A 21,598-nucleotide genomic window follows, 5' to 3' on the forward strand; every position below is an offset into this window, starting at 1 on the left:
CCATCGTTTCGCTTATTCGCGGAATAAGCGAAACGTTATATTTGTAAAAGAAAAGTAATTTGTGAATAAAACTTTTATATACGTGTTCTTAGCAATCTAAAAACAAAGGCTGAAAAATAAACTTCGATGAAAAAAACCTTAAAATTAGCTCTAAATTGAAGGTTAAAAATTCAAATTTTGACTGATAAGTATAAGCATAAGCGAAAAGACGAGACTCTCGAACCCTAACTATCCCAGAAGGGATCAAGGGGCTAACGCAGCGCCACGTCACGTCGCCCCCCCCCCCCCCCCCACCCGGGTAGGCGCGATCCGGGCCGTCCGTTTTGTCGTGGGGGAGAGACATGGACGGCTATGCAGCCACAGCTCCGAACCAAACACCAACACACGCACACACCCGCAAGCGCAGCGACACATCACACGGGCTCAACAGTGTAGTTGGTGTTCCTCGCATCTGCGCCCATGGCAGCCGCAGCTGCAGCAGCAGCATGATCGCCACCACCACCACCTAGCTCCTCCTCTCCCCTCCAGATTCCCAGCACTCTCTCCCTCTCTAGACCCCTCTCTCTCTCTCTCTCTCTCTCTAGGCCTCTAGGGGGTTGTCGGCGTGCGCACGCGTACACACGCGCGGGGGGGAAGAGGAGAGGAGGAGAGGAGGCCTGCAAAGCTGGCGCCTGCTGCTGCTGCGCCTGCGCCCTGCCTCGCCCCAAACAGTGGAGATTCCCGTATCCATTTCCCAATTATGGGGCGGGGCGAGGAGGCTAGGAGGAGGATAGGGTGAGGCGGCTCTTCATTTCTTCAGAGGTGGCAGGCCATTCTGCTTCTCTCGCCATTGGAGTGCTCCGGGTGAGGTGAGGTGAGCGGCTCGAGATCCTGCCAAGATCAGCTCCTTGGCCTGGGGGTGGAGGACAGGTGGGATCTTGTGCCGTCTTTCTTGAGTTCTTGCGGTGGTTTTCTTTTTTTGAAGTTTGTTGGTTTCTTTTCTTCTTTTTTTTTTGGGTTGGTTCGTGATTGCATTTGCAGGTTTTTTTGTTGTTGTGATGGCGGCTGAGTTGTTTGTTTAGTCTGTTCTTGATGTTTGCTTAGTGGTGGTACTGATGTGTGGGTAGGGTTCGTGTTCTTTTTTTTTTGCGTTTATCTTCGCTTTCCTTTTTTTTTTCTTCTTCCCCTTTTGAGATTTCGATCGTAGCATTGGTTAGCGTGTTGGTGGATGTAGTTAATCAATCCCCTTTTAGGTGCCAAATGTCATGGAAAGCGAGCTCTTTGCCCTTGTTTAACCAAGCTTTTGATCGCAGCATTCAAGAATTGGCTCCATCTCCCCGCAAAAAAAAAAAAGAAAGAAAAAGGAATTGGCTCCATCGATTCAGTAAAAAAACCCGAATGCCGCGGAAGTTAGCATTGCTCATCCGTGGATTCGACGCTGGCACACTGGTTTCTTGGCTAGAGAGAAACAACGATGTGCTTGCTGTTTCAGCCACCAATTTCTTCCCGGCTTGTGATTTTTGCCTTTTGTATCTGCTTTCTTTTTCCTCTTTTGAGAAAGTACACGATTCCTTTGCCCACCTTCATTTTCAGTGCCGATTACTAAATTTGCAGTAGGTCCTACTCTCTCGCCGTGGTGTTGGACTATCATTGGGAGTAGTTGTCATGGGGATTTATGCCCATTTGCTGCGATTAAAGAGAGAATATGTGCTACGCCTTAACGTTCATGGACCTGATTTCTTGAGGTCGCTGTAACTGTTGCCTTTGGAGAACAAGAGGAAGAGGGTGTGAGTGTGTGGAGACACTAACCGTGGGTTTTGTAGATTCCTCTTATCTGTTTTCCTTGCATGGCAGTTGTGCCATACATTGATACAGATGGATCATATTCTTCGTACAACCGGATTGGAGTATGCTCGATCTGTCATCCGTGGAGAACCCGAAATTCAGATTGCTTTTGTTTTGCGTGGCTCTCCTTTGCAGTTCTTGCGGGAACCTATTCCCCCAAGAATATCATGCTACTCCACATCTTGTTGTTTATTCTACTGATTCCATCTTTTCGTTCGGGCCAGGCCAGCTAGCTAGCCGCAAGCGCTGACTGTCTTGATCATTGATTCCTCCTTCCACAATAACTCTAAAAGATTGGAAGCACATTTGCATGATTGATGGTTTTCCCGTCGCTTTCGGCATTCGTTATCTACCTGTCCATTAGCCTTCAGGATCATGCTTTCTGACTTGCTTGTTCTCATTCTTAGGGCCATAACTTCAGCTTCTCCCATCTATAATAGGTTCGCAAACTGTTCAGCACAATGAAGCCTTCGGACGATAAGGCGCAGCTCTCAGGTTTGGCGCAATCAGAAGAATCGTCACTTGATGTGGATCACCAGTCATTTCCTTGTTCTCCATCAATCCAACCGGTTGCTTCTGGGTGCACACACACAGAGAACAGCGCAGCATACTTCTTATGGCCGACATCCAACCTACAGCATTGTGCAGCCGAGGGACGTGCAAACTACTTTGGAAACCTTCAGAAAGGATTGTTGCCAAGGCACCCTGGTCGGTTGCCCAAAGGTCAGCAAGCAAATAGCTTGCTTGACTTGATGACTATAAGAGCTTTCCATAGCAAGATATTGCGGCGTTTTAGCCTCGGGACAGCAGTGGGATTCCGCATCAGGAAAGGGGATCTAACAGATATCCCTGCAATCCTTGTCTTTGTTGCTCGCAAGGTTCATAAGAAGTGGCTTAATCCAGCACAATGTCTTCCTGCTATTCTTGAGGTGCGGAAACTTAATCTCCATTGTTGTTTGAATTTGGTTTGGGACGGTCTAAGTTTTTCTGCTAAATCTTTCACTTAGTTGGATCATTAACAGGGTCCAGGAGGTGTTTGGTGTGATGTTGATGTTGTTGAGTTTTCGTACTACGGTGCACCGGCTCAAACACCTAAAGAGCAAATGTTCAGTGAGCTTGTTGATAAGTTATGTGGCAGTGACGAATGTATTGGTTCAGGCTCTCAGGTACTCGTGTTCTTTCCCTCTGTGTGTGTGTGTGTGTGTATGTGTGTGTGTTTGCAAAAATACCATGTGCATTAAGCACAGCATGCCATCATCTGCACAATAATTGTACAGGACAATACCATGTACTAGCAATTGTACCCTTCATGTTGTAAGGGGACCGTTCAAATTTGTCAAGATTCATCGCAAGATTTGCTAGTACAAAGTGGATAAATTTTCATGGCACTCTGAAGATTATGCCAAAAACTGACAGTTGGTTTGTTGGTTAGTCCTAACATCTAAGTTTGACCAGTTGAGCGGTGGCCACAGCTAGTTTGAATGCTACCAATGTTCATTACATCAAAGCAGATGATCTGATCGGAGATTGGAAGGAGTTTCTCCTTCTAAATCATATCATATCATTTGAGATACTGCATACTATATGTTGGTTCTTGTGCAGATTAAAGCTTCTGGATTTTACACAATCCTCCTACCGTTTACCAGTCAAACCTTTAACATGTTGCTGTGCTCTTTTTGTGAAATTTCAACTTAGTAATAATATTTTGTGACATGCACTCAAACTACATACTCCCTCCGTCCCAAAAAAATCCAACCTAGGATAGGACAACAAATCTGGACAAACACTTTGTCCAGATTCGCTGTGACCTATCCTAGGTTGTTCTTTTTTGGGACGGATGGAGTACTTCTGAAGCGTTCGTCCTTATAGTTCTGTTTCATTGTTTCAGGTTGCAAGCCATGAAACTTTTGGTACTTTGGGTGCAATTGTGAAACGGCGCACTGGCAACAAGCAGGTTGGTTTCCTCACTAACCGTCATGTCGCGGTTGACTTGGACTACCCTAATCAGAAGATGTTTCATCCATTACCACCCAATCTTGGGCCTGGCGTTTATCTTGGAGCTGTTGAAAGAGCAACTTCTTTCATCACAGATGACGTTTGGTATGGAATCTATGCTGGAACAAACCCAGGTAGAGCAGTTACAAATTAGCTGGTCAGGGCTTTATCTACAATTGTTTGTCTATTTAAAAACAATGTCTTAAGTAACATTAAAAGACACTTCAACTCACTGTATAAATATAAAAAATAAGTTTCCTGCTTCCTAGTTCCCATCATTCATATTAATGCCGGATTGCATTTTTTACTAGTTAGAAACAAATCAACATTTAGTTTTGATTGTAAAAAAAACATACTATGTTTGTGCTTTTCTGGTCATTTAACACATTTACCATTTTATTGATTATTCCAAATGATGTATATACCAGTCTAATTCCCATACATATATGCCGCCCCATTATGGATTTGCAGAGACATTTGTACGAGCTGACGGTGCATTTATCCCATTTGCTGATGACTTTGACATTTCCACCGTCACGACTGTAGTTAGGGGAGTCGGTGACATTGGGGATGTCAAGGTTATAGATCTGCAGTGTCCGCTCAATAGCCTCATAGGGAGGCAAGTATGCAAAGTTGGCAGAAGCTCTGGTCACACAACTGGGACTGTGATGGCCTATGCCCTTGAGTACAATGACGAGAAAGGAATATGCTTCTTCACAGACATCCTTGTTGTTGGTGAGAACCGCCAAACATTTGATTTGGAAGGTGATAGCGGAAGCCTTATTATCCTGACTAGCCAAGATGGTGAGAAGCCGCGTCCAATTGGAATTATATGGGGTGGCACAGCAAATCGTGGGAGGTTGAAGCTTACAAGTGATCATGGCCCTGAAAACTGGACTAGTGGGGTTGATCTTGGCCGTCTACTCGACCGTCTGGAACTTGATATTATCATTACCAATGAATCACTCCAAGGTTGATTCTTTTCCCTCTATTCATTTGCATTCATCTTCAGATATTCCAGAAATACGTTGGACTATCCAATTTACTTGATGTTTTCATACTACTTTGTATTGAATCTCTACACTTTTGCTCCATTACAAAGCTGACAGAATTTGCCTACTATAAAGATGCCGTGCAGCAGCAAAGATTTGCTTTGGTGGCCGCCGTTACCTCAGCTGTTGGGGAGTCTTCCGGGGCGCCTGTCGCCATCCCGGAAGAGAAGGTCGAAGAGATCTTCGAGCCATTGGGGATCCAAATCCAGCAACTGCCTCGCCATGACGTGGCGGCCTCTGGAACTGAAGGGGAGGAGGCATCCAACACGGTGGTCAATGTGGAAGAGCACCAGTTCATCTCAAACTTCGTCGGTATGTCGCCCGTGCGCGACGACCAAGACGCTCCGAGGAGCATCACCAACCTGAACAACCCCTCCGAGGAAGAACTCGCCATGTCGCTCCATCTGGGTGACCGAGAGCCCAAGCGGCTCCGTTCGGACTCCGGATCAAGCCTTGACCTGGAGAAATGAAGTGCAAAAAGTGCTGGTTCTGAATTTCTGATTCTGGTTCTTCAGAGTTTATTGTCATTGTGGACAGCCAAAAGTAGTAGTAGATCAAAAGACCTCATATGCAGTTCAGAAAAATTGAACCTGCAGTAAGCTTCAGTGAGCTTGAATGGCTTTGGCAAGCATATCATGTAACATGATGTATTATTATTACTACAATTGATTCAGCCCCTTGTAGGATGTTAGGTGCTAGTCCTGCAGTTTTGCTGTGCTCATGATCGTGAGACCTGATATACACCATTGCCGGATCCCTTCCTCTTTGTAGAAGAAGAAGAACAATGTGCAGGGAATTATGATAATGATGATCTTTGATCTATTTCCCCCTATTATTATTTACCAATTATCAGATTTCAATTATCAATCAGTCTGAAATCTTGCATTTGCATTTGCATTTTGTCAACCAGTCTTTGTCTTATTAACTCGGGATGATCTGTTGCACCGTCACTGACATGTGGGGCCCCTACCCCGCGCCGCGTCGCGACATACCTAACCGTATTAAACTAGATCACCTCCGAGTCTTTTGTTACAAAAGGACCAGCTGCCCTCAGTCAATGACTAGGTGGGACCGGAAAGTGTGGGCCACTCCTGTCAGTGACACAGAGGAAGAGGCGTAAGTATGGAGCCGCGTAGCCGTCGCTCGCTTCATCCGGTTTGGCGTACGGATACGGGATTGCGAATCCCCCACGCATCCGGAAATCGGAATCCCACCCGGTTCGGGAAAAGGATAAAACCACCCCGGTTCGGGAAGATTCGTCCATGGCTGCCCTGTCGTCCACGCGACCGAAGAAGCAAGGCAAGCCCTAGCCGCCACTCCCGATTTGCTTCCCAGCCCTTGCGGCTCCTGCGATTCGATTTGGCGGGAAATTGCTCGCGCTCTCGCTCGCGCCATCGGTTCTTGAATCGGAGGGATTGGGAGCGGGGGGGAAGGTTTCTTGCTTTGCAGCCGAATCTTGACTGGTCCAGTTTCGTGACTTACCTAGTGCCCATTCTTCCCGTTTGAGATTTAGAAGCAAGCTTTGGATGAAAAGCATCATCTTTAGCTTCTTTGATTTGTTGGGTTAAGGGGGCTCTCAATTCTTTCGAGCCATTGCTGCTCATTCGAGAGCTATCCTTTCACCGGTTGGATTGGAGGAGCTAGTCCATAGATTTGTATAGGAATCTGAGGAAAGGGCGCTCTTTACGGTGCCCATGGCTGTGCTGGAGGATTTGATCAGGGCGATTGAGCTCTGGCTGCGGATTGCTAAGGAGCAGGTACCCTTGGTGGATCCAACCCTTGACCCGGTTCTGCTTGTCCCCGGCATAGGCGGCTCGATTCTTGAAGCCGTTGATGAGGCCGGGAAGAAGGAGAGGGTGTGGGTGCGCATCCTCGCTGCGGATCATGAGTTTCGAGCACATCTCTGGTCCAAGTTTGATGCTTCCACTGGTATGAAAAAAAGGAGAAAAAGAACTGATAAATGCGATGCCTGTTCTGACTTATGAATAGTGTACACTTAGCTGTTTTACATTTATTTGTTAGAAATATCAAGTAGAGTAGAGAATGGAAATTGTAATGCTTCATATATTAGAATGGGTGGTATACTTTGATAAATTGCAGGGTCTTTCAGTAAGACGCAGAAGCTGAAAATATATGATAATTAGAGGACAAACATCTAGAGATTTATATCTTGTTTGCGTAGACAATTAGGGAACTCCATATGGTTTTGTTGCCTTTAATTTAGTTCTTAAACAACTGCTAGATGGTCTTCACGGATGGCCTGCTGATTTTCCACCTTCATTCCTTTGTACTGATTCAGTATAGTATTCTCTTTCTGTGTCATTTGATTCCAAATTATTCTCATGGAGCAGGGAAAACTGTCTCTGTCGATGAGAAAACAAATATTGTTGTCCCTGAGGATAGATATGGACTATACGCTATTGACACTCTGGACCCCGACATGGTAAAACATTATTTCATATATTTGGTTAAAGCTCTACCTTTTACTGTTATTAATTTCCAAAGGTTCCTTTAACCATCGATTATATGCAATGCTGTTTAACTTCTGTCTATTACCTTCCACTCCACGACTGCCATATCAGTATTGTTTCTATTTAGTGATTCCTTGCCGGAAACATTCACAGACCATCCTATTCTTGTTAAAATAGCCACTAGTGATGATTTTGTGTATTGTCTTCTGATGGCTGAACAATAACTTGCAAGTGCTTACACTCTTTAAAGCCAATTTATTGTGAACCTGTACCTTCACAGCTCAACAAACGCAAATTCATATACTGCAGTTGCATACCTGATCTGCACCACTTATATTACAATTTGAATTAGCAGATCATTGGCGATGATAGTGTTTGCTACTATCACGACATGATAGTGCAAATGATCAAATGGGGATACCAAGAGGGGAAAACATTATTTGGATTTGGTTATGATTTCCGCCAGAGTAACAGGTGAATTGTGCACTTCTATTCCTGTTTTGCACATACAGTTCTGTTTATACTTTACAATTCTTTAGTGTTTGCTCAACTGTGCTATTATAATTATTTATGAACACACTTGTGAAGTTGATCATTCTTTCTGTTGGTAGAAGTGAGTTAACAGTTCTCTTTTTTATTCTCCTTTGGCTCAGGCTTTCAGAAACACTTGATAGATTTTCCAGAAAGTTGGAGTCAGTTTACATAGCTTCCGGAGAAAAAAAGATCAATCTCATTACTCATTCAATGGGAGGATTGCTTGTCAAATGCTTCATGTCCCTCCATAGTGATGTGGGTATTTCTCTGTATATTTTGGATCTTTACCTGAGATTTGTCATGCTCAGCATCTTCGCTACCTGAAACTGCAAGGCTATAATGTTGCTCCCTTTCTATAGGTCTTTGAGAAATACATAAAGAGTTGGATTGCAATTGCTGCACCATTTCAAGGTACTGCCTTTTGGGGCCCCTTAATTTTTAAAGAAAGAAATAGGGAGATTATCACATATTTGTGTGTTTTAGTATTACATGATGATTATATTCTGTACATGATAATCTATTACCTTCAATGTATGGGAGCAACTTTACATGGCAAACAACTTGCTACTCTATGACAGGTGCACCTGGGTACATAACTACTAGTCTGCTGAATGGTATGTCTTTTGTCGAAGGATGGGAGTCAAGATTCTTTATTTCCAAGTGGAGTATGCAGCAATTGGTATGTTTTGGTAGCCATACATTGATCCTGTCCTCAAATATGTTCATGCAGATGACATTACTTTTGTCTTATAAACAAAGACTGAAACTGTTTCTTTTTTTTGCTTCAGTTGCTCGAATGCCCATCAATTTACGAATTGTTGGCTAACTCGACCTTCCAATGGGAAGATACTCCATATCTGCAGATCTGGAGACAGAAATTGGATACTAATGGCAAGAAAAGTGCCATGTTAGAGTCATATGAGCCAGATGAAGCAATAAAAATGATTAGAGAAGCTCTTTCCAAGCATGAGGCAAGTCATTTTATTTATACATTTACATTGCAATATAATTTACCAATATAATAAGCTGTTTTCGAAAAAAAAAATGATGTTGGTATATTGCAGATCATTTCTGATGGTATGCACATTCCATTGCCCCTTGATATGGATATATTGAGATGGGCAAAAGAGACACAGGATGTTTTGTGCAATGCAAAGCTTCCAAAATCAGTGAAGTTCTACAATATTTACGGAACTGATTATGACACTGCCCATACCGTTCGGTAATTTTCCTATCTTGACACCTGTAATTTTAGTTTATCTTTTGCTTCCAGACCAATCAGAATCTGGCATTGGTTCAACTTAATTAGATGGGCTCATGAATTTATGTACATAAATGGCTCAATAGATAGGAACAAATGAGAACTTCATGCTTACATCATGTTAGTAGTGCTTAACTCAAGTTCAAAATTGCTTGTTGCAATGCAATTGAGTGCCTCTCTCTATCCATTGTGCAAAGTAGGATATGGTTGTAAAGATGTGTTTCCATTTAAATGCAGCAAGGAACTATGCAGTCAAGTTAAACTAAAGATTTTTATGTTGATAGAAATATCCCCCAAAGGCATGATAACACCATCTCTGCATGGTGTTTACTACATAACTAAAAGTTTAGTACTGTATGTGTCAAGTTACTAATACCCACATCTTTCACAGCTACGGGAGTGAACACCATCCAATTTCAAATCTCAGTGACCTCTTGTATACTCAGGTTAGTTCAATTGGTAAATGCTACTATGAATACCAATTTTGTGGCTCTGTGGAGTACAAAATAATCCCACTGGTTTTGTGCGTTAACTATGTTTCACTTCATTCAGGGCAACTACATCTGTGTTGATGGTGATGGATCTGTCCCTGTAGAATCAGCAAAGGTATGATATTATTAGTGTTTTGGTTGAAAATTTCTTTCAAAAAGAAAAAAATGAATCAGGAGAAAAGTTTACATTGAGAAAATTGAGAACCATCAACGACTTTGCAGGCAGATGGCCTCGATGCAGTGGCAAGAGTTGGGGTTGCTGCAGACCACCGAGGAATCGTCTGTGATCGTCACGTGTTCCGGATAATTCAGCACTGGCTCCATGCCGGTGAGCCTGACCCATTCTATGATCCCCTCAACGACTACGTCATACTCCCAACAGCCTTCGAGATCGAGAAGTACCACGAGAAACACGGGGATATCACATCGGTTAGAGAGGACTGGGAGATCATCTCCCATCGCGATGACGAAAGCAAGAGGCCAGCCGAGCTTCCTCCTATGTTCAACACGCTATCGGCGTCCCGCGAGGGTGAAGACGGCTCGCTGGAAGAGGCGCAGGCGACGATCTTTGTTCATCCAGAGAGCAAAGGGAGGCAGCATGTGGAAGTTAGGGCAGTTGGAGTCACCCATGACGGCTAGTCAAGCCAGTCATACGAAAACACACGGTTGTCAACTAGCTAGTCTGCACACTCCAAAGCAAAGTGGACAATGTAAATATAAGACGTCCCTAGCTATGAACTACGTGTAATTTTGCTGCCTTGTAAATACCAGAACTGAAAATATACTGCCACTGGATGATGATACGAATAGAAAGGAGAAAGAAAAGGATGAACTTGATATGTTAAAATTGTATCAGGTGCTTGAAATGTTGTTACTGGAAACTGATCATCCTGACTCGGTTGATCAAGCGATGAGACCTCCGAGTTATCATTGTCTTATGCATCTTTCTAGTCCTTGTTTAATTCATCTTAAGCTTGTTGGCTATGTCAAATCTTTGTTTGGGCATTGCAGTTTCTTGCTGCGCTCGTCATCTCTTAAGCAAAAAGGTCAAATTTGTTGCAAATAGTCTGCAGTACTTCGCCGTTTTTTCCAATGGACAGGAATGTGTCCTGATATTTGGCATCCTTGTCCGTGCCGTGCATTGATTTTTGATGTTGCAATTTTCATTGACAAACATACAGTAGAATTAATCCAATCAATAAAAATTAGTGTGATTCATAATCATTAATCCGATCAATAAAATTTAGGGTGATTCGTATAGTACTAAAATCGAAATCATTGATAAACAGAAGTGTCCCAGATTACGATGAATGATACAAAATGGATCCACTTTTGAATTTGACAACACATGAAATCCAAATGATCCAAGAACAGTAACTACATAATACTAGATGCACACATCTCACCACATACTTAAAAAATCTCGATCATGACACAGCACAAATGATGTGAAAAGACGATCACAAGCTGCTCTATAAGTAGAGTATCACATCATCCTTGATGCCATCTTCTCATCAGAAGCACATGTCGAGCAGGCAGCAGCAGCAGAGAGCAGCACAACTGCAAAAAAAATCACATCGACAGAGACAGAAGCTTTAGAGGCAAGAACACTCACAATTATCCTGATAAAAAATGGATCGATGTTTTGATCTTCTCTTTTGGTGTGTGTGGTTTCTTTCTTAATTACCATCCTTTCAAGAAGCCGTCGCCGCGGCTCTGCGAGTCCTGCGGCGGCGGCGGCGGCGGCTGCTGCTGATACCCGCCGTAGTCGGCGGCGACTGGCGGCGGCGCGCCGTACGCCGGCGGTGGGTACCCCGTCCCCGGTGGCGGGTACGCTGCAACAGTAGAATTTGTCCATCAAAACGAACTCAGAAAAAAAAATAAAAAATGTCGGGATGCATGTATTTTCTCCTAATCTTAATGAAATTTGGTCGGCGTTTCTTCCCGACCAGGCAAAAAAAAAAGAAAAAAAGAAAAAAAAAGGAGACCTGACACACAACTCTCACAATTATTTTCTGTGCTAAATCACAAACCAGGGAGTTCTCCAATCAGATCAAGAAACCAAGAGATTTCAATACCTGCAGTGCCCGGAGGAGGACCTTGGTAGCTCATGATCACTACTACTCAATAGTAGTAAATCCTCCAAAGAGCAAGAAGAGATGCAAACCAAGAACAAGAATGCAAGATAATGGAGATGAGAAATCCAAGCTCTCCTCAGTTTATTTAACGCTGGACTCTCTATCTCCTAGCTATATATACTCCTACATATATAGTGCTACTAAACTTTATTTATTTCCTTAGCCGCGTTAATAATTAATTAATGACAAGAAGAAAAAGAACGCCGAATGGCTGCTGCTTATCCCACTCTTCTGAAAAACGCGTTGTTTTACGTCGTTTACGCTACATTTATTTAGACGTACGGCATCGGGTTCTCCATCTCTTCTACATGCCTTTTTCATTTTTCAAATTGAAAAATATTGAAAAGGCGTTGTTTTTAGATTGTTTGAACATGCACTATGTGTCTATATGTACTGCCTTTTCAGTTTTCAAATGTTGATCAGAGATGGCGGGGAACTGAAGAAGGCTCGTTTGTCAATTTGACAGAATCTTCTTCTAAGCAATGCAGGGATAAGCTAGCTAACTTAACCTCTAAGCTTTCCATTATTCCAAAATAGTCATGCAATGAGGAGTAGTTCGTTCGATTCCCACTGCTCTATCTGGTTTAGGGCCTGGGAATAGCAGGTTCGTCAGCTTGCATTTGGATGATTATGGTTGAGAAAGAGTCTGCTTCGAGTTCATCACCATTTCGAACTGCTCCACTACGATCAGGTTAATTCCACAGTTGAGCGAACGTCCAAACGAATCGTGTTCTATCGGTTAGGTGAAGATTTTGATCGAAATATTGTCTTTTATGTGCTATTTTTGCATAGAAAATCCTTTTGGCATGCAGCTATAGCACCAATAAATTCTTGCTGCAGGTTTCCTTCAGCTTTGTCCTTTTTCTTTCCTGGTCAAAGTTGATTGCCTGTGAACCGTGTCGTTGGTGTTCATAATCTTCAGTAGTGCTTCACCAACCATAGTCCAATAGGCAATTTTGGGCGATATTTTGGTAAGCTGAAAGATATTTTAAATTGAGCTAGAACGATTTTGGGCGCATTGAGAAAACAAAAGGATTTTTTTTTTGTTCAAACTGGTTGATATATTTGTGCAACTACTATATTTATTTCAAAATATAGTAACCTAGAGCCAGATAAAATTCATCTATTACTACGAATCTGGACAGTGAAAAATCATTTTGGCATGTGGCCATTAGCCAATAATTCTGGCTGGTTTCCTTCAGTGTGTCCGGGGTCCCTCTTCTTTCCTGGTCAAAGTTGATAGCCTGTGCATGTCAATATCGTTTTGGTATTCGTAAGCTTTAGTGCTACTTCACCAACAAATAACCCTAGGCCAGCTGATATCAGATTAAAAGACATATAGTACACCTTTTAGTTGAGCTTGAAAGATAATTTTGGTGCGTAGCTAGAGAAAATAAAGGCGCTTTGATTTGTAGGAAAAATATAGGAATTTTGGAGGATTTCGATTCTATGAAAAAAAATCCTATGAAGGCCTTTGAAACAAAGGATTGAATCCTATCCAATCCTTTAAAATTCCTATGGAATAGGTAATCCTATGTACATTTTGGAGGAAAGTTAGCAAGAGGTCTAACCTCTTGGAACATTTCCTCTGAGTCTCTCTCATCTGATTCCTGCGTTTTTTCCTGTGGTCCAATCAAACGGTTATTCCTGTGTTTTTCCTGTGTTTTGCAATCATCTGTTTTACAATTGTATTCCTGTCAGAATCCTGTGTTTTTCCTATTCATCTGTTTTTTCATTCCTACGATTCAAAGGGGCCCTAAAAGGGAGAAGAAATTTTACCTGAAAAAAAAAAACACTCGTGGCTTCAGTTTGCAGGCATCCAGCTATCGATCCAGATTGTCTCATCTTTCTTTTCTTTTCGTTTTTATATAAAATCCTTTTTGAGAAGAAGATCGCCCTTCTTTGATCTTGAATTCCTGACTGCTAATGCACAATATACATGGGTGTGTAGTAGTGGCGGTGTACTACGTATGTTTTTTAATAGATGATCTAGTGATCTTTTAAGAAAACGTTAGATCATTTATCTCATTAAAAAATAATATAAATATACTAAAATATAAGTCATATTTCAAGTTTCTTCAATAATAAAATAAACGACATTTATGACAAACGATCAAACGCCGTGCAAGTCAACAGCGTCATCTATTAATATAAGTCTAGATGGGCCCAAATCGTTTTTAATGGGTGAGCCCAAAAGTTTGAGGATGAATGTCATACCATCAAGCTAAATGGGCCAGAATTTACTTTAAAAAAAGGAATAAGTTCATCTAAGGTCCCTTAACTTGTCGACGAATCTGATTTTCGTCCTTCAACTGCAAAACCAGATACAGCGGGTCCATCAACTGTCAAAACCAGTGCAGTAGAGATCCCTTAGCGGTTTGGACAGTGGTTTTGGCTGACGTGGCGCCTACGTGGCTAATTTGACTTGGTTTTCATCTAACGTGACAATGACGTCTCGCTTACGTGGCAATTTGATCCAGAAAAATAATAAACCTCGTGGGACCCACATGTCAGTGCCACATACAAATTAATAAAAAATTTAGTGGGGCCCACATGTTATTCTCAGCCCCCTTCTTCCTCCTCTCTCCCCATCTCCCTCACTTTCAACTCTCTCTCCCTGTCTCCTCTCTCCCGACGGAGAGACAGCGGCTCGCGGCGGCGGAGGCAAGGCTCTGGCGGCTGTGGGCGGAAGAGCCGCACCACGTCGGGGAGTCCAGGCACGAGGAACGGCTCGTCGTCCGACGCGACGCCGTCCTGTGGGGCGTGGAGCAGCAGTGCTCGCTGCACCGAGAGCGCGAAGCACCCCATCCCCGTGAACGCGTACCGCGGGATGCGGAGCCCAGCCGCCGCGGTGGCAGCCCACGGGAGGACGCCGTCGAACACCACGGCGTTGGCAGGTCTATGCCGCAGCGGTGAAGAGCGGCGCGAGGAGGTCGACGGCGACGGCGAAGGGCCCCGCGAGCCAACCAATCTGCTGTTGACTGCGATTTCATCTAAACAACAAAATGCATCAAATGTACAACACTCCCAGCTCACCCTCTCCACCAACTGCTGTTGCGGTTTTCCCAGCAAGTACGTCGTTATGGCCTGAGAGCCAAAGGCCATCAAAACCGACACACTCTGTGCTGCAGCCACTAGCAAACCAAATGCAACCACGGCATCATCAGTAACCAAAGGTTATCCATTAGTTTCATCAGGCATTCACCAATGTCGACTAAACAAGAAACAAGAACAGCAAAATCAGATGTATCATTACAGTTGTTCGTCTTCAGATCTTTGGTCGCAGCGCGGCCGGTCGGAGGGGCCGGCCTGGCGTGGAAGATGTCGACGAAGGAGGGGCTGGGGTTCGAGGAGGCGGTGGCGGAGGTCGCGCCGGATGAGGGCTGGGGGTTGCGGAAGAGGTAGAGGCTGCGGCGAACATCGTCGAGTGGCGGTGAGGCGGGGATGCGACGCGGCGGGGAGGAGGGAGGGGTGGGCCTGCGGTGGCCGTGGCTTTCGGCGAAGGGGGAGGAGAGCTTGGTGGTGCGCTGATCGGCGGATGCGGGGTCAGACGTCGGAGCCGGGAATTTACCCTCGCCGGAGGAGGCCGCCACCGCCGACGCCCCGCCGGAGAGGGCGTGGCTGTCGTGAGGGCTCCGCCCGGCGCCCCTCTGCTCCACCCCGCCACCGCCCCTCCTCACCCGTGCCACCGTCGCAATAGATGAGAGGGGAGAGAGAATTGAAGAGAGGGAAAATGACTTGTGGGGCCCACGTGGGCCCCACCAATTTTTTTATTAATTTGTGTGTGGCACTGGCTTGTGGGTCCCATGAGGTTTATTATTTTTCTAGAACAAATTGCCTCATAAGCGAAACGTCATTGCCACGTGAGCTGAAAACCAAGTCAAATTAGCCATGCAGGTGCCACGTCAGACAAAACCGCTGTCCAAACCGCTAAGGGACCTCTTCTGCACTGGTTTTGACAGTTGAGGGACCCACTATATCTGGTTTTGCGGTTGAAGGATGAAAATCGGATTCATCGACAAGTTAAGGGACCACAGATGAACTTATTCCTTAAAAAAAGAGATATACATGGGCTGGATTTTGGACCCGTAAAACGAGGCCTATTTTGGCCGTGGAAGGAAAAAAAAGGGAGAAGTCTATTTTACACCCTCGAACTCTTATGCTTGTCCAAAATACACCCCCGAACTACAAAACCGGGTATAATGCACCATCGAACTTTCAATACTGGGCACTTAACCCCCACGGGATATTTTTACCGTGGTTTTTGACACGTCGGATCCACGTCAACCCTCGTCACGTCAGCCCACAAAATAATATGGGCCAAGCCCATATTCTCTCTCTCTCTCCTTGCTCTATTGTGCTTCTCTCCCTCCTAACTGTCGGCGGCGGTGGTGGTGTGGAGCTGTGAGGGCGGCGGCTGCAGCAGCAGCGTGGAGCGGCTACGAGGGCGGTGGCGGCGGCGATGTGGAGCTGTTGCGAGGGCGGCAGCGCTACCAAGGTTGCGGAGGCAGTCACCAGCGGAAGCCTTTGCACATAGTCACCGGCAAGGAGAGCAGCAACGGCGGTGGAGCTTGCTGCCCCGCGCGGAAGGGCGGACCTCGCCGGAGCCACACGTGTCCCCAAGCCTCGTTGCCTCCGCCGAACTCTACGTCCCCAAGCAACTCTAGCTCCACCGACGAGCTCGATTTCATGGAGAAGATAGAGCTCCTGGAGGCAGCAGGAGAGGCGGACCTTGAGCTCAGGCTCGCCGACGGTCCGCGCGGAAGGGAAGACTAGAGATGTGCTTGAGCTTCGTCACCGCAATGAGTCCCCTGCTCCACGAGCTCAAGAATGCCATTGTTGCTTCTCTACTGCTCGGGGAGGAAGAAGGATAGAGAGAGAAAGTGGAGAGGAGATGAGGGAAGAAGAAGAGGTGGTCTTCATTTTTATTTTTATTTGCTGACTAGCCTTCCACATCAATGCCACGTAGGCGAAAAACCAGCTGAAAAACCATTCGAGGGTGTAAAGTGAATGGTACTGAAAGTTTGAGGGTGTATTATACTCGGTTTTGTAGTTCGGGGGTGTATTTGGACAAGCATAAGAGTTCGAGGGTGTAAAATGGACTTATCCCCCAAAAAAAAAAAAATCTCTTCTCGTCGTCCTCTTCTCCAACCACGCGCTCACGCCGCCAGCCGGCCACCGCTTATCCCCTTCTCCAGCCGAGCGCGCCGTCTCTCTCCTCGCCGCGCCGCCGCGCTCTCGTCGTCGCCGCCGGTGGCTTCCGGACCTTCCTGGGTGGGTGAGGAGATCCCCCACCTCCTCCGCCGCCGCTCATCCTGCTGCTTCCGCCGCATCCGTTACGCACATCCTCTTTCCCATCTCTCTCTCTCTCTCTTTACCCACGCATTTTTCTTCTCGAATTTGCGTTAACCCTAGCTTCTGTTCTAGAAATTTGCCTTAACCTTAATACTAATAACAGTTTGATGGCTCCCAAAAAGGTTTGGGGGTTCAACTGAGCAGATTATGTTCTTGTTTTGGCGTGTATGCATGCATGTGCGGCGTTTTTACCAGTTTTCAATCTCTGAAATGGATATGTGACCTTTATTTCTTCTGAAAACAGATAGCTAAAACTGTCCGTACGCATTGTCCGTGAGGGTAATAGATGATTTGCTAGTTTGGTGAACAGGAATTTGCAGTGATTTTTTTCATGGAGATACTTCACAATAACGGTATGTTCATTATTGTTTCAAATAGCCTTGCTTTCTTTGTAGTTTCATTTGTATAGCTGGTTTCTTATATTCAACTTTGGATCCTTAATTCAGGTTTTTGCGTTAGCTTGATAGACATCAACAGAACCAGAATGAACAAGTTAGTGAAGGTACTGATTCTATTCTATATTTAAAGTTAATTTTCTTTCAGTTACAACAGGGTGGTACTTTGGCTTGAAAACAATTATGAAATCATGTGTAGGTTAGCCATATTAAGTTCTTGAGTATCCTCCACTTTGTAAAGGAAGTTACTGATCCTACTAATTGGTAACCATCAGAAGTGCAGTTATAACCTGTAGCATAACATGTAGGATTGTGTAATTTCCAAAAAATGGCATATTCTTAAAAATCATGAAAATGTTAGATATCTCATTATTGATATGTCTGCTGAAGAATCAAGGATCTTGATTGACCTAATGAAATGGTAGCATCAGTTAACACATGCTTTATTTTAACTTGAAAGCTCTTTGTCCTGCATCCACCCAAATATGAAGATAAATGATGCATCCTTGTCATTTTCCATTGCTGATGTCTCAGGCAGTTGGGCCTGTTATTATTGTTCCCCTTCAGCCTGCACATTATTGTTAACTGTTTTATTAGCAGATAATCTCACAGAACTAATTGAAACTATGTTCACAAGAAGCTAGTATTCTCATAAACAATCCTATTACTATGGTGGCACTCAATACTGAATATCACATAATGGAGAAATTCCTAGCAGTTGTTCATTATTCTTTCTTGTTTGCAGTAAATCACTGTTGCAATGGAAAATGTTTAAGCGTATTCTCTTTGTTCAAATGCTGTGATCAGTTATAAATTCATCCTTTATTTTCTTGTCTCAGGTAGGATCCCGTCCTCGTCAAATTGCTTGGGGAATGTCAAGAATATGCTGTGAGCAGTCTCCTGGTACTTCCAGCAAGAGATATGAGAGGTATCAAAGACAACCACAGAATGTTGATCTCCCAGAATTGCTCCCAAAGAAGAAAAAGAAGCCATTTCCTGTTCCAATTAAGAAGATGTTGCGAGCTTCTCGACAAGATAAAAGGCTTGCGCGAATGCGAATAGAGAAGCCTCTTGAGCCCCCAAAGAATGGTTTGCTTGTTCCAGAGCTTATTCCTGTAGCTTATGAGGTCCTTGATAACTGGAAGGTGCTCATCAGAGGTCTCTCTCAACTGTTGAATGTTGGTACAGTTTATGGTTGCAGGTAACTAAGGAATGCTAGCCTGTTCCATCAGTTGTTTACATGTGCAATGATATTTGTATTTTCTTGTACATAGGCATGCTTTAATATCCCTGTATGATGGTATATTTTGCCAAGCATCCTGAACTTATGTCATCTGGCTGGTGGTTTGTAGAAAATGCCCCCAAGTCCATGTTGGTCCAGTTGGCCACCAGATCCAAGATTGCTATGGAACAGGAAGCCAACGTCGGAATAGCCATCACTCTTGGGTCAGAGGATCCGTCAACGATGTTCTCATCCCGATTGAATCTTATCATCAATTTGACCCATTTGGGTGGAGAGTCAAGCATGAAACCAGGTTTGACTATGACAGGATTCCAGCCATTGTTGAGCTATGCATTCAAGCTGGTGTTGAGTTGCCACAATACCCCTCAAGGCGACGAACTGCTCCTGTCCGGATGATAGGCAAGAAAGTGATCGACCGTGGTGGGTTTGTTGACGGGCCTAAGCCACACCGTTCAGAAGACTGCATATCTCTGCTTGCTGAACTTGACACATTCAGCAACCAGCAAGGCCAGTCATCGACGCCATCAAATGTGGAAGAGCTCGCGGAGAAAACACTGAAAGCATACTTAAATGTCCAGCGAGGTGTTGCACGGTTGATGAGGAAATACACAGTAAAAACATGCGGGTATTGCTCTGAGGTTCACGTTGGTCCATGGGGCCACAATGTGAAGCTCTGTGGGGCTTTCAAGCACCAATGGAGGGACGGCAAGCATGGATGGCAGGATGCAGTGGTGGACGATGTCATCCCGCCAAATTATGTGTGGCATGTCCGTGACCCCACTGGCCCTCCTCTCAGATCCTCTCTAAGGAGTTTCTACGGCAAAGCTCCAGCCGTGGTTGAGTTGTGCGTGCAGGCAGGAGCTGAAATACCTGAAGAGTACCGGCCGATGATGAGAGCTGATGTCGTCATCCCAGACTCAGAAGAAGCTAGGTTGGCTGCATGACTACATTATTCTACCCTCTGCACCTCTTCAGCTGTCCAGAGTCCACATAGAACCAAAGGGCTGTATAATATAATGGTATGACTGAACCATTATCAATCAGAGTTGCAATAGATCCATATATGTGGTAAAATAATCACACCAAAAGGTGATCCTCGAATATCCTGTCTTTTGTCCGCCTTTTCAGCGATACTGTTCAATCATATATTTCTTATGAGCCATTGGTTCGTCACTTTGCAGGTTAAACGCATGAACCGAGGATGCGCGGCGACAATGCTGAAAGTGAGAAAGGATGGCCAATGGAACATGTATGATGTACATACCCATTTTGTTTAATGGTTGAAGCTGCTTTATTCTTTGCCTATGCTAGACTGTGAGGCACTTCCGATGGCTCCATACTTGGCCATACAGATGGCCTCCCCTTTGTCTGCTGGTACTATGCTTAATTGTCAGCTGATTCCTTGGATTAAACTAATCACGGCGATTTGTTCGGGTATTTGTGCGCTTGGCTGTAATTAATCATGGACTGAAAAAAGCAATGCACTTGTGCCCGTCCCCAGATCAATCCGGAGTATGGCTACAGCCTGCATGTAGGAGTACATCAGGTTATCCGTTTAGTGTGCTGCTACTTGCTATGTGTACTACTATGTATAAAAACAAGTCAGGAGCTACTTGTACTGTTGTACTGTTGCTACTCAGTTTGAAACAGATCATTTACCAGAGAGTAAATTTCACTTTGGACCATCTTTATTGACCAAAATTTCACATTGGGCTAGGGCTAGGTTCATGTTTTTACTTAACACCATGTACAATTACCATTGTTTGCACTTTGGACTTGGTTTTATAGTTACCATTACACGAGTTGTTGTCTAGGTGCTTAGCATTTTACAAGAAACAATGATATGGAAATTTTTGCCATACAAATATGCTTAGCGCAAGAACAATGATTATAACATGTTAAAGGATATGCTATCAGATTAATGGGACTTCATTACTACTACATATGAACATTCACAACCCTTATACTAGAGACAAAATTGGAGAAATATTGAGTTTAAGAACTATTTTTCTAGAAAAGATATTACATGTTTTACAATACCCAACTGTAGTGTTAGTATACTGTGTGTAATTTGTGAAACCCGGTCCAAAGTGCAAATGATGGTAACTATATATGGTGTTAAGTGAAAATATAAGTCTAACTCTAGTCCAATGTGAAAATTTGGTAAATAAAGGTTGACCAAAGTGAATTTTACTCTTTACCAGATTATTGTCGTTGATTATCTACTTGATTATAAGGATTACTTAAATATTTTGAGAAATAACTTAGAACAAAACAATCCGTGGTAATAATCCGGTGAATAAGCTCATGTTCATGCTATGTTGAGCTACATGTATCAATTGGATGGTGAAGAAGCGATGCAAAAGATCGATGGTATCCCTGAATAACACCTTTTTTTTCTCTAAATAATTTAAGTACTGCTTCCATGTTCTTCCTAGAAGTAAATTGCATGAGCCCTAAAACCATTTGCAATTACAGCTTCTGCAAACCAGTTTGCCAACTGCCCAACTAGGTCTGCTTCCAACTTAAAACTAGAGGAGCAAATAGGCATTGTGATGAAAGAACAACCTTCTGTTGCAAACCCCTTGATGCTGGCACAAGATGTCATCAGGACATGGTAATCTCTGATGCTGGCGCAAGCACACAGAAATGAGAGGAGAAGAAAAGGAGAAGAGCGGCTGTGATGCAATGCAATGCAAGTACACATGATTGAGTTGTCGCGGTATATACCTCCTCCTCCCATGAGCTAGGGTGATTAAAATAACACAAGTAAATACAGCTAGGAATCAGATCAATGGACGCTGGGCGCATGGCCTTGGTATCTGATTTTTTTCTCCCC

At 44.0% G+C, this 21,598-nt stretch overlaps 5 protein-coding genes across 9 annotated transcripts; 3 read left to right on the forward strand and 2 right to left on the reverse strand.

Moving 5' to 3' along the window:
• Nucleotides 1-399: 399 nt before the first annotated feature.
• On the forward strand, nt 400-5,703 carry LOC127770504 (protein NARROW LEAF 1). Of its 3 annotated transcripts, none has more exons than XM_052296242.1 (6): nt 400-909; nt 2,232-2,753; nt 2,847-2,990; nt 3,713-3,953; nt 4,291-4,791; nt 4,947-5,703. In XM_052296242.1, the coding sequence occupies exons 2-6, from the start codon at nt 2,286-2,288 to the stop codon at nt 5,339-5,341; spliced, it is 1,749 nt and encodes a 582-aa protein (XP_052152202.1). In that variant the 5' UTR covers nt 400-909; nt 2,232-2,285; the 3' UTR covers nt 5,342-5,703. The 3 variants fall into 3 exon arrangements, with proteins under 3 accessions (XP_052152202.1, XP_052152201.1, XP_052152203.1); XM_052296241.1 differs by having other exon boundaries at nt 2,265-2,753; XM_052296243.1 differs by having other exon boundaries at nt 400-853; nt 2,265-2,753.
• Nucleotides 5,704-6,123: 420 nt separating this feature from the next.
• On the forward strand, nt 6,124-10,475 carry LOC127771812 (lecithin-cholesterol acyltransferase-like 4). Its single transcript, XM_052297752.1, has 11 exons — nt 6,124-6,800; nt 7,223-7,314; nt 7,698-7,816; nt 7,996-8,131; nt 8,236-8,287; nt 8,455-8,555; nt 8,665-8,847; nt 8,941-9,098; nt 9,529-9,583; nt 9,690-9,743; nt 9,851-10,475. The coding sequence occupies exons 1-11, from the start codon at nt 6,566-6,568 to the stop codon at nt 10,265-10,267; spliced, it is 1,602 nt and encodes a 533-aa protein (XP_052153712.1). The 5' UTR covers nt 6,124-6,565; the 3' UTR covers nt 10,268-10,475.
• A 381-nt stretch (nt 10,476-10,856) lies between these two features.
• Nucleotides 10,857-11,890, reverse strand: LOC127771515 (cysteine-rich and transmembrane domain-containing protein WIH2-like). Its single transcript, XM_052297435.1, has 3 exons — nt 11,707-11,890; nt 11,316-11,463; nt 10,857-11,188 (listed from the first exon to the last, which is right to left on the reverse strand). Exons 1-3 carry the CDS (start codon nt 11,738-11,740, stop codon nt 11,143-11,145), a joined length of 228 nt encoding a protein of 75 aa, XP_052153395.1. The 5' UTR covers nt 11,741-11,890; the 3' UTR covers nt 10,857-11,142.
• A 2,301-nt stretch (nt 11,891-14,191) lies between these two features.
• LOC127771978 (abscisate beta-glucosyltransferase-like) lies at nt 14,192-15,430 on the reverse strand. The gene is made up of 2 exons (XM_052297940.1): nt 15,023-15,430; nt 14,192-14,900 (listed from the first exon to the last, which is right to left on the reverse strand). The coding sequence occupies exon 2, from the start codon at nt 14,869-14,871 to the stop codon at nt 14,329-14,331; it is 543 nt and encodes a 180-aa protein (XP_052153900.1). The 5' UTR covers nt 14,872-14,900; nt 15,023-15,430; the 3' UTR covers nt 14,192-14,328.
• A 1,455-nt stretch (nt 15,431-16,885) lies between these two features.
• On the forward strand, nt 16,886-20,919 carry LOC127772148 (APO protein 1, chloroplastic). Of its 3 annotated transcripts, none has more exons than XM_052298135.1 (6): nt 16,886-17,101; nt 17,366-17,474; nt 17,568-17,623; nt 18,356-18,717; nt 18,869-19,848; nt 19,941-20,919. In XM_052298135.1, exons 2-5 carry the CDS (start codon nt 17,453-17,455, stop codon nt 19,701-19,703), a joined length of 1,275 nt encoding a protein of 424 aa, XP_052154095.1. In that variant the 5' UTR covers nt 16,886-17,101; nt 17,366-17,452; the 3' UTR covers nt 19,704-19,848; nt 19,941-20,919. The 3 variants fall into 3 exon arrangements, with proteins under 3 accessions (XP_052154095.1, XP_052154096.1, XP_052154097.1); XM_052298136.1 differs by having other exon boundaries at nt 16,886-17,044; XM_052298137.1 differs by having other exon boundaries at nt 16,886-17,040.
• The last annotated feature ends 679 nt before the right edge of the window (nt 20,920-21,598 follow it).

The sequence above is a fragment of the Oryza glaberrima genome, chromosome 4, assembly GCF_000147395.1.
Source record: "Oryza glaberrima chromosome 4, OglaRS2, whole genome shotgun sequence".
Taxonomy (NCBI): Eukaryota; Viridiplantae; Streptophyta; class Magnoliopsida; order Poales; family Poaceae; genus Oryza; species Oryza glaberrima.

Bases quoted from the DNA above. Each gene is read 5' to 3' on its own strand.
- LOC127771515 (XM_052297435.1), bottom strand. From the start codon at position 11,740: ATGAGCTACCAAGGTCCTCCTCCGGGCACTGCAG. The intron at 11,464-11,706 runs GTATTGAAATCT...CTACTGTTGCAG, and splicing joins TCCTCCTCCGGGCACTGCAG to CGTACCCGCCACCGGGGACG. The intron at 11,189-11,315 runs GTAATTAAGAAA...TTTTTTTTGCAG, and splicing joins GACGGCTTCTTGAAAGGATG to TTGTGCTGCTCTCTGCTGCT.
- LOC127771978 (XM_052297940.1), bottom strand. From the start codon at position 14,871: ATGGCCTTTGGCTCTCAGGCCATAACGACGTACTTGCTGGGAAAACCG.
- LOC127772148 (XM_052298135.1), top strand. From the start codon at position 17,453: ATGGAGATACTTCACAATAACG. The intron at 17,475-17,567 runs GTATGTTCATTA...TCCTTAATTCAG, and splicing joins GGAGATACTTCACAATAACG to GTTTTTGCGTTAGCTTGATA. The intron at 17,624-18,355 runs GTACTGATTCTA...TTCTTGTCTCAG, and splicing joins GAATGAACAAGTTAGTGAAG to GTAGGATCCCGTCCTCGTCA.
- LOC127770504 (XM_052296242.1), top strand. From the start codon at position 2,286: ATGAAGCCTTCGGACGATAAGGCGCAGCTCTCAGGTTTGGCGCAATCA. The intron at 2,754-2,846 runs GTGCGGAAACTT...GATCATTAACAG, and splicing joins GTCTTCCTGCTATTCTTGAG to GGTCCAGGAGGTGTTTGGTG. The intron at 2,991-3,712 runs GTACTCGTGTTC...TCATTGTTTCAG, and splicing joins GTATTGGTTCAGGCTCTCAG to GTTGCAAGCCATGAAACTTT.
- LOC127771812 (XM_052297752.1), top strand. From the start codon at position 6,566: ATGGCTGTGCTGGAGGATTTGATCAGGGCGATTGAGCTCTGGCTGCGG. The intron at 8,132-8,235 runs GTGGGTATTTCT...CCCTTTCTATAG, and splicing joins TCATGTCCCTCCATAGTGAT to GTCTTTGAGAAATACATAAA. The intron at 8,288-8,454 runs GTACTGCCTTTT...ACTCTATGACAG, and splicing joins AATTGCTGCACCATTTCAAG to GTGCACCTGGGTACATAACT.